This window comes from Schistosoma haematobium, chromosome ZW (assembly GCF_000699445.3).
Source record: "Schistosoma haematobium chromosome ZW, whole genome shotgun sequence".
NCBI classification, from domain to species: Eukaryota; Metazoa; Platyhelminthes; class Trematoda; order Strigeidida; family Schistosomatidae; genus Schistosoma; species Schistosoma haematobium.
Genome location: NC_067195.1, coordinates 13,602,871 through 13,613,016, shown reverse-complemented (window position 1 = coordinate 13,613,016; position 10,146 = coordinate 13,602,871). Strand labels below are relative to the sequence as shown.

At 34.2% G+C, this 10,146-nt stretch overlaps 1 protein-coding gene across 2 annotated transcripts in view; it reads left to right on the top strand.

The window, feature by feature from the left end:
* Window positions 1–2,924: 2,924 nt before the first annotated feature.
* The window catches only part of SLC6A5_1 (Sodium- and chloride-dependent glycine transporter 2), a 31,902-nt gene continuing 24,680 nt past the window's right edge, over window positions 2,925–10,146 (top strand). Inside the window, exons 1-5 of one of the 2 annotated variants that reach the window (XM_051210455.1) lie at window positions 2,925–2,962; window positions 4,003–5,288; window positions 6,111–6,291; window positions 8,428–8,559; window positions 9,758–9,922. Coding sequence is in view for 1 of the 2 variants with exons in the window: in XM_051210457.1 (XP_051070451.1) it covers window positions 5,193–5,288; window positions 6,111–6,291; window positions 8,428–8,559; window positions 9,758–9,922 (574 nt within the window). In the remaining variant the exon portion in view is untranslated. Of the gene's footprint in view, window positions 3,016–4,002; window positions 5,289–6,110; window positions 6,292–8,427; window positions 8,560–9,757; window positions 9,923–10,146 lie in introns of both variants that reach the window. The other variant, XM_051210457.1, reaches the window with a different exon arrangement.

Sequence of the window (10,146 nt, the reverse complement as noted above, 5' to 3'; positions counted from 1 at the left end):
ACTGTATGACATAACAAAGAAACTCTCTGGAAATCGCCGCAAACCAGAACGACCAGTGAAAAACAAGGAAGGCGAGGTAATCACCAACACTGGGTGGGTAGGACACTTCAATGAACTCTTGAATCGACCAGCTCCACTGAACCCACCCAACATCGAAGCAGCACCCACGGACCTCCCGATCGATGTCGGCCCACCAACAATTGAAGAAATCAGCATGGCCATCAGACAAATCAAGAGTGGCAAAGCAGCATGACCAGACAGCATCCCAGCAGAGGAACTAAAAGCAGACGTAGCGGTAACTGCAAGGATACTCCACATTCTCTTCAATAAGATTTGGGATGAGGAACAAGTACTAACAGACTGGAAAGAAGGACTTCTGGTCATAATACCAAAGAAAGGCGATCTCAGCAAGTGTGATAACTACATGGGCATCACTCTTCTCTCAATACCGGGAAAAGTCTTCAACAGGATATTGTTAAACAGGATGAAGGACTGCGTAGACGCCCAACTTCGTGACCAACAGGCAGGATTCCGTAAGGATAGATCGTGTACAGACCAAATCGCAACTCTGTGGATCATTGTGGAACAATCAATTGAATGGAATTCATCACTCTACATCAACTTCATTGACTATGAGAAAGCATTTGATGGCGTGGACAGAACAACACTATGGAAACTTCTTCGATACTACGGCGTGTCTCAGAAGATAGTCACCATCATACAGAATTCCTATGATGGATTAAACTGCAAAATTGTGCATGGAGGACAATTGACAGACTCGTTTGAGGTAAAGACCGGTGTCAGGCAAGGTTGCTTACTCTCACCCTTTCTCTTTCTCCTGGTGATCGACTGGATCATGGAGACGTCAACATCTGAAAGAAAACACGGGATACAATGGACATCTAGGATGCAGTTGGACGATCCACATTTCGCAGATGATCTGGCCCTTCTATCCCAAACGCAACAACAAATGAAGGAGAAAACGACCAGTTTGGTAGCAGCCTCAGCAGTAGTAAGTCTTAATATACACAAAGGGAAAAGCAAGATTCTCCGATACAACACAGCATGCACCAATCCAGTCACAATTGACAGAGAAGATTTGGAAGATGTAAAAACCTTTACATATCTGGCCAGCATCATTGATGAACATGGTGGATCTGATGTAGATATGAAAGCGCGGATCGGTAAAGCAAGAGCAGCATATTTACAACTGAAGAACATCTGGAACTCAAAACAACTGTCAACCAACATCAAGGTCAGGATTTTCAATACAAATGTCAAGACAGTTCTACTGTATTGGGCGGAGACCTGGAGAACTACGAAAGCCATCATCCAGAAGATACAGGTGTTTATTAACAGTTATCTACGCAAAATACTTCGGATCCGTCGGCCGGACACTATTAGCAACAACCAACTGTGGGAGAGAACAAACCAGATCCCAGTGGAGGAAGAAATCAGGAAGAATTGCTGGAAGTGGATAGGACACACATAGGGGAAAGCACCAAACTGCGTCACAAGACAAGCCCTCACATGGAATCCTAAAGGCCAAAGGAAAAGAAGAAGACCAAAGAACACATTACGCCGAGAAATGGAAATAGACATGAGAAAAATGAACAATAATTGGATGGAACTGGAAAAGAAGGCCGAAGACAGAGTGGGTTGGAGAATGCTGGTCTGCGGCCTATGCTCCATTGGGAGTAACAGGCGTAAGTAAGTAAGTAAGTAAGTCCCATGAAAGTCACTACAAAATGCAGCCAAAGACAAGAGTCTCAGGAAGCCAAAAGCGCGGCCAGTTCACAATACATGTAAGATAAGAAGATAAGTTATAGAAGACTGTCTAGAACCAGCTTGAGCTGCGGAACATACAATAGGTGCAGACAAAGTGTGTTAATTTCTTAAATAATCTTTATTCACATTTCATATCGGCTTAACATAGCCGTACATTACAATGTTTATCACGAAATCTTTTAATTTATTTATTTGGATTAAACACATCACTGGTTGAATGTCATTGAATACATATCAATTTAATTTGACTGTAATAAATATCAAAAGCAATCAGTTTCGGCACTTGAAAATTCATCAAATGATTGTATACACCCATAAAGCTTTACTTTTGTAGATTGTCTTGCATCATAAATATAATGTTCAGTTTAGAAAATTTAGTTAAATACTTTCAATGTACATCTCTAGGCTATGTTTATGTCTTTGATTCTGTTCAAAGAATTCTGCTGTTTGAGCGAATTTGTTGATGTAGAGAGTAAGGAAGTCGATTAGTTATGTTTTCTGAACGAAAACTGTATATTTTGTATAAAGAAAAATATTCTACTACCTCAACCGGTGAAGTTAGTTTACCTTAAACATATGTTCATTCACTTACTATTTTCACTTTTTTTCTTCCATTATCTACAGATTTTAACGTAAAATATTTGTCAGGCATGCCAGTTTCCTTCATTCTTCAAATGAATGAATTTTTAGTATACGGCTGTCTATTTTGAATGTCCCTACAATCAATCCTCAGTGAATTATGTTAACTTTACCTAAATACATTCAAATGATGGAGCTATTCCGCTAGAGTCAAAATATTGCTGTCCTATTGCGTTTTATAATAAAAACAGCTACTTTTAAGGATAAAGTAAAAAACGTGACCTGAAGTAATTTTTCAGCGCTATTAGTAAATCAAAATCAAGTATTGGTTCTTCAATCTGTTATGTAAAGACAAATTCAGTAAATCAGTTCATCTATGTAACTACAGTGTCTTTTCGTAGTCATCTATAATTTCTCAAAAGATCATAAGGAGCTGCATCAAAATTACAGCGAAAATGAACCATCAGTACTCAAAACATTGAACTGTTAATGGTTCTGACATATTTGTCTCCTTGACTATGTAATTAACAATTGGACTTCTAGTTAAATAAGTGCGCCCTGACCTTCTATTTACCAGAGGGTAATATAATTATTGGTATGTATTTAAATGTACTCATTAAAATTGTTTCATATGTCACCAGTCTTCATGTAAGCTTTTCTTTTGATATCTCATGATCTTGCGAAGTATTGCTAATATCGCTGAACGTTTTTCATTGTATTGACTATAAAATCAGTGTACTTGGTTTAGATTAATAGCTCTACAAATTATATGTGAAATGTTAAATAAAAGAATAAAGAGCTCGTATATATTTCACTTTTATTTGTAATGATTTGAGGTATCCAGTTGTTAGTATACTTGGTTCAGTTTTAAAGGGTCTTAGTCAGCATATGTGGATTCTGTGCGCAGTGAACATCAATACTGCGATCTAAATGACTTGTTCCAAATAGGACAATCCTCGTATCCTTGATGTTAATGATGACCGAAATCCATCTTTTTTTTAATCTTATTACTGTTTACAAAAAACAAATAAGGTACTTAACCATTGGACTAATCCATATTACTAAATAAGGATATGATAACTGTTCAAAATAGATTGATCAATAAATCCAATTTACCAATTGTTTAATATACACTGAAAATCCAAACAGGAAATAGAAAACGATAGAAACATCTGGAATAAACTGAAGAGGTATACACATGTGAAATCAATATATTTAACTCGATTTCTCATTGCCTAAAGCATACTTATACCTAATGAAATCTTTTGATTTCATTTATAAAAATGCAAAGCCGACTGATGTTATGCTATTCAATCCATTTTTCATTATTGTAACTAAAATCTTCAGTTGATCACTCTTCTATGTAAACAGTTGACCAAAATGTATGTTCATTGTTTGATTAATTCAATAGTCTTTTAACTACGTAGTTTATGTAACAGTGATGTGTTATGCATTTTTTTCTGATTGGATGTAACGAAGTATCATGATTGTTATATTTCAAGTAAAGTTAATTGTTGAACATAACAAAATTATCATTCATTTGTAAAAACCAAAAGTTATTTATTTTGTATTCATTAATCTCAGTCTCTTCACTCGTGTAATTCATTGCACCTTGAATTAACCTTCATTTTTCAGGACTATTTCTCCACATAATTAAATGCACTCCGTTATGGATTAATTCTTAAGCTTATTTTACACTTACACAAAATAAGTTGGCGACTTAAGTAAACAACTCAACTGTTGAATAATGGCATATATTAAGAGGCAAGTGACTGTAAATGTGTTAATTGAATAAAACTAAAACTTTCCTTAACAGAGTATTATGTATTTTTGCGTAGCGTAAAACGTGTCGATCAGTAGTGGTGATCCACTATTCATTCCTCCCAATCTATTGAATGAATCCATGGATTTCTCGATCACAAAGTTAAATAAGGTTTTTATGCAGTGATTTGTCAGTAAATAATTGATATATTTGTTCAAGTTCCGTTTCTTATATCATTGTCGTGTACCATACCACTTAAATTCCGCTATCTACGAGATTAGGTTATTTTTCAAGATAGTTACATAAAGTGAAACCACCCACTTACGGTCAATAAAACGAGAAATAACTTGGCAATCAGTAAACTAATCCTGAATAATTCTCCAACCATACTTTCTGCTACATTACTTGTTTGGTGATACAGTGTTATCACCCGACTTCTTTAGGATATCAAGTAAATAGCGTTCCTAATTAACATCCAGAAATTATGAAGTGATAATCCTTCAATACAATCCCATGTGGATTGAAGTTGGCAACTCCACATGAAAGTAGCTTCTATGCCTATACAGTATACCTACATTCATACAAAACATTGTGCATCAATACAAATATTAAAACTGTAGTATTTGTCTTCAGGCTCATCGATTACTGCTAGTTATAATTCATACTATCATAACGCTGTTGCGTACATAGTTGTCAAATGATTCTTTGTGTTGGCACTTTTCTACTGTATCCCGTTTAGCTGAATGGACGAAGCACGAATTCACGGTGCTCATGAAATATGTGGCAAATCAAAGTATCAGTGTTATAACAGTAGGAAGTATATTATTGGATAAATTAAATGATGTTCTTATTGGTTGTAAAAATTCATGTGCATGTCGCAATGCTAAATTCTGATTGGTTAACCATCTGGTGTTTTATTAAAAAAATTGATCGGATGTTGAACTTCATAGAACATCATTTTTAGAGCCATATAAAAGTCATTCAAATGTGACGAGAATTACTTTGTCAGTATTTCCCTGCTCGCAGTTGGTTGACTTTTGAGTCGCGCAGTCTAGACGTGTTGATGAACAGCGAAAACGCGTCTAATCCTCAGGAAGTTAATAGAACTAAGAATCATGTTCCTACATTGATGCTGACTGATGAAAATTCAGGTGAAGTGGTAAGTGCGAAGTGACGTTTTCTCCTGCCTATGGACATGGTTTACTATATTCAACAGAAAAAGTTTACAAAAAATGATATGTCTACATACTTTTGTACAGTGTTTGTTGAGGAATCTCACTGCATAGAGGATGCCTTTCTCATATTCATCAAAGAATATAATCAGCTAATTTACAAAAATGCTTCATCATAAAAATCTAGCAATAATTAGAGTATCTTGGCTAGATTTGTTCTTAGGAATTATATGAACATTTGGGAACAAAAGTTGTAATCTATTCATGATGCCTACAACATTTTATTGCCAGAAAATTATGCTTTAATTTTAAGATGTGTTAATTTCAGTTCGTATATTTCTGTTATAATCATCCTTCGCTAATAAATCTAAATAACGTACCGTCCTAAGTCTCTGTCATACTTCTTTGTATGAATCAACCACTAATTCATTTATCTGGACACTTGTTCAAAGTAAGTATTTCTATATTCATTGTCATAAATCACTCCTGATATATGAATAAGCAATAATGAACATAGATTGTTGCCAACTATTTACGTATTTTTACATTTTACATTACAGGCAGCATGTACTAATTACAACAAAAAAGTAAATACTACCGGACAGCTTCCATTAATTAAACTTAGTATAATATCATACCGAGATCTCATATCAATTATATTATTAAGTCATGTTCCTGTTTAGAAACTTACAGTACTTGAGCTAAATGTTTGACCTTGGAATGAGGTAGTGTTTTTCTAGTTTCTGATTATCTATACCGTCTAGTGCTATATATACTCAAACTTCTTTCTTTCCGTTTTTGTATTACAGTGTAAGATCACTGTAAAAGATGAAAAAGGAGATGAAGTGGATGTAAGATATGATTCAGAAAAACAACAAGCACGTGGTGGTTGGAATGGGAAACTGGAATTCGTTATGACGTGTATTGGTTATGCTGTAGGTCTTGGGAATGTATGGCGTTTTCCGTATTTATGTCATAAAAACGGTGGAGGTTAGTTATTTTCTGTCATAAACAAATAAATCTTTCACCTAAGTAAATTTCGTACTGATCTCATGATTCTGAGAGTGTTTAGTGGATAGGATTAGGGAAAAGATGATGTGCGGGCTAGTATGCTGTCCAACAATCGAATAGTTACTTACCAGCATGTTCATCTTTAAATGTTTTGTATGATGATTAGTAATCAAAAGTTACCTATCGATAGTTAGCTTGGATTTTACGACATGCCTATTATCGCTTGATGTTTACCTATTTTTAAATTGTGTTTATGAATATGCTATAAATTTTGGTCGGTCTTCAAATCCTGGATTTTGTAGCGGCCTCATTTCATGCAACCTCGAACATTTTATCGAACCCTTGTTAGCTGTGCATTTTTGGGTTCTTATTAGTCCAAGGATTGACTGGAACTTTACAAACATTTCGTTTTAATGTAGCTGGTCGCTGCAAAGTGCATGAAACAAAATCTTTATCGACGTAATTAGCTTATTTTAGGTGCACCGACTTTCATGATCTTGTCTCGTTTCCGTACAAAAGTTGATTTCGACCATTCTATTTTGGTCACTTTTTAGAAGTGGGATGATTTTTATCAAAATCATGTGATGTATTAGTGCAATAGATTAAACTAGATGATCGCTGTTCATTTGTATTATTATGGGTTTGTTATTCATCACGATCGGTTTCTAATCTAATACGCGAATTCCATGTTCAAATCTCTTGAACAGGAGTTGGCCTATCGCCTTAATATTTTACCGTATTCGTTATGTGTCTAGCAATGGGATCCAGGACGTGCGCTTCATGATACTTTTGGCCCCAGAAATTACAAACTTACTATTACTATTACACTCGCCGAGCTAGTTAGTATCTAGGTCCACTCAGGAGATAATTCTTTAAAGCGAAAGGAACTGGACTTGAGTCACAATATGAACGTGAATACTGAAATTCACTTACTGAATTAAATTACTGGGCATATTTCAAACAATGGGAATATGTGATTTGCAATTAGCCTTTACTCTGTACGGTAAATGTTTAATTTTTTTATTTATTGCGGTGTATATATGAACCATCAGGCTTAGAAATCATTTGATATCAATCTTTGAGATGTGTGCTATGTAGGCAAATAATTTGCTAGTTAATATAAGTCATAGATTTGTTCATAATTGTTTGTATATCGACTGCACTTTACATCCATGTTGTATTGTAATGAACAAGAACATGGGTGTAGACAACGGAATTACAGAGCATCTCATTAAAATCTGAGAACCATATGGCAAATAGTTAATTTGTAAAATATAAATCCACCGTTTCAAACTTCACTGTTCCTTTAGCGAATATCAGTCTATTGCCTCAGATTTGATTGTTCATGCATTTCCATACCAATTGCGTTCCATTCCCATTCTTTCTTTATCGATCCTCTACTGAAATACATTCTATGCCTGACCACTGTTATATACTACTTATGTGGATGTAAGTAACCCACACCACGGTATAACATTACATTAAACATACGTGTTTCATCATACTTTTAGTTACTGTACACACGACAGTTATATATTTCTTTATCGTTCTATTTATTGTAGTTATTGGTTGATATACTGTTTTCATTTTGTAGGAATTACAACTAAATTTAAGCCCAAAAATATTTAGTCAGTAAATCAATTATCTTTTTATACAAGCTTCATTCAAAAGTGACGGTTACTTTTTATTTATTAGATTCGTACTCACAATATACGGTCAAGATGATGATTTAAATTATAAGACTTCTTCGTGTTATATGCAAGTCAGTAAGCATTTTTATATGAACTCGTAAATAATTTGGGGAAATTCATCTATTTCAGTTTATTTCTAAATAATGGAATCAGTTCCATTTCATTTTTATTCCATTAAAGGAAATTGTGTAGTATTCACGTCATTTTTTGAGTTTCATTTAGAAATTTTAGCCTAAGAAATTACACCTTTCGTTCATGTTCCTTGTTATCAATTCATCATTTTACAACAGTTTTATCGAATTCATTTATGATGGTTTTATCATTCAGTATGGATTGATTACATCAGTTTAGCTTAACAAAAGATACAGAATTCTCAGTGATAATTCAATTTATTATTTTTTAATTTATATAATTTTAATGGTAGGTGCATTTCTCATCCCCTATTGTTTGATGTTGATATTACTTGGGCTTCCGTTATTTTTTCTTGAATTCGCATTTGGTCAATTTGCAAGTTTGGGTCCTATATCAGTTTGGAATATTAGTCCATTATTTAAAGGTGAGTGGTTTTGGAATTTAATGTAAGAAATTTTTATTATTTAATAAATCATCATTTTGTTGCTAAGTTCTTATATTCGTATAAATTGAAGTATTATGATTAAGATGGTTTCACTCACGGACTTTCATGATAGTCTTTTTAGATTTGTCTATTCCAGAAATGCGTTTCTATTATGCATAATTCAACTTCATTTCCCATTTATCTTCAGAAATTAAATGCTCATCACTGACTGTAGTTACTGAAATGTTATATGGTTCTCACTTATTTAACAAATTTCTGAAGACTTCTAATGCAGAGACTGTGCGACCATTAAGAAGATGAGCTTTGTTTTAAATTTACATATTTCTCCTTCATGTATATGATTAAAAATACCTTACGTAATTCTTGTTTGGTATTGAGGAAATGTATCTTTACGAAACAGCCTCTTTTTCTATAAGTGTGATCACTCTTAATTTACCTTAACTGCTACCTTGATATAGTGGTCGAGTTTGCCTGTTATGATGGTTCAATCGAGCTATAATGTCTGAAACACTCATTTCCTTAAGCCCTATCGCCCCAGGCAGAGCAGTTTATGGGCGAGAACAGGAAAGACAGTAAACCCAAGGTTTATAGGCAAAGTCATACTATTGAATATATTGGAGTGCGGTCGGAGTAAAAGGTCAGTTTAGATTGGCTTTAAAGAAGTATTCAGATGATCAACAATTTTGTATTAGCTCTTGAGTTAATTGATATAATATTTTTAATCGGTCTTAAATGTTTTTAAATTATAAAAAGAGTTACAGTTTATTTTGATACTTAGTAATAAACCATAATAAGCCTTTTCCTCTGTTCATTACGGTGAGTCGAAGATGCAACAATTGTATCGTTCCATTGAAATCACGGACCGATAAAAGTTAGACGAACATCAGAAACTACTGTTCCGTAGTATGAGACTCCTCACCCATCCACGATACCACGATCGGGAATCAAACCCTGGGCCTTCGATCTCACGCGCAAAAGCCTAATCTCCAGACCTCTGTACACAAATTTAACTTCAATCGAAAAGATTTTGCAACCATCTGAAATTGTCTTCTGCATCTTTAATCAAACCTGACATGGTTTAGCTTCACTGGTCTCAGCTTTTTACATTATTTATTTATGTTATGAATAATAGTAATAATAATACGTCTCGAAAATTTTTTCACTTTTCTGCCTCCAGGCATTGGTTATGCAATGGTCATTTTATCATGGATACTTGTTGTATACTATCAAATTGTTGTAGCGCATTGTTTGTACTTTTTATGCGCTAGTTTTACAAGCCGATTACCTTGGACAGATTGCGATCCATCTTGGAGTAGTCCGAATTGTATGGATGCATCTCGTAGTAAGTGTTATCAACAAATTTTGTAACTTCTACATTCACTTATGACTATTTTGAAAAATTTATAACCACATGTTTGCAAATAACTTTAAGTAGATAACGGTTCTGATGCGCACTACTGATGAGTGCCATGCTTGGACAATCGTCTTTCAACTAAGATGGTTACGTAATGTTTAGTATGGAGTTGTATTTCTTTTATGTAAAAGAATAAATCTTTTCTAAAGTCG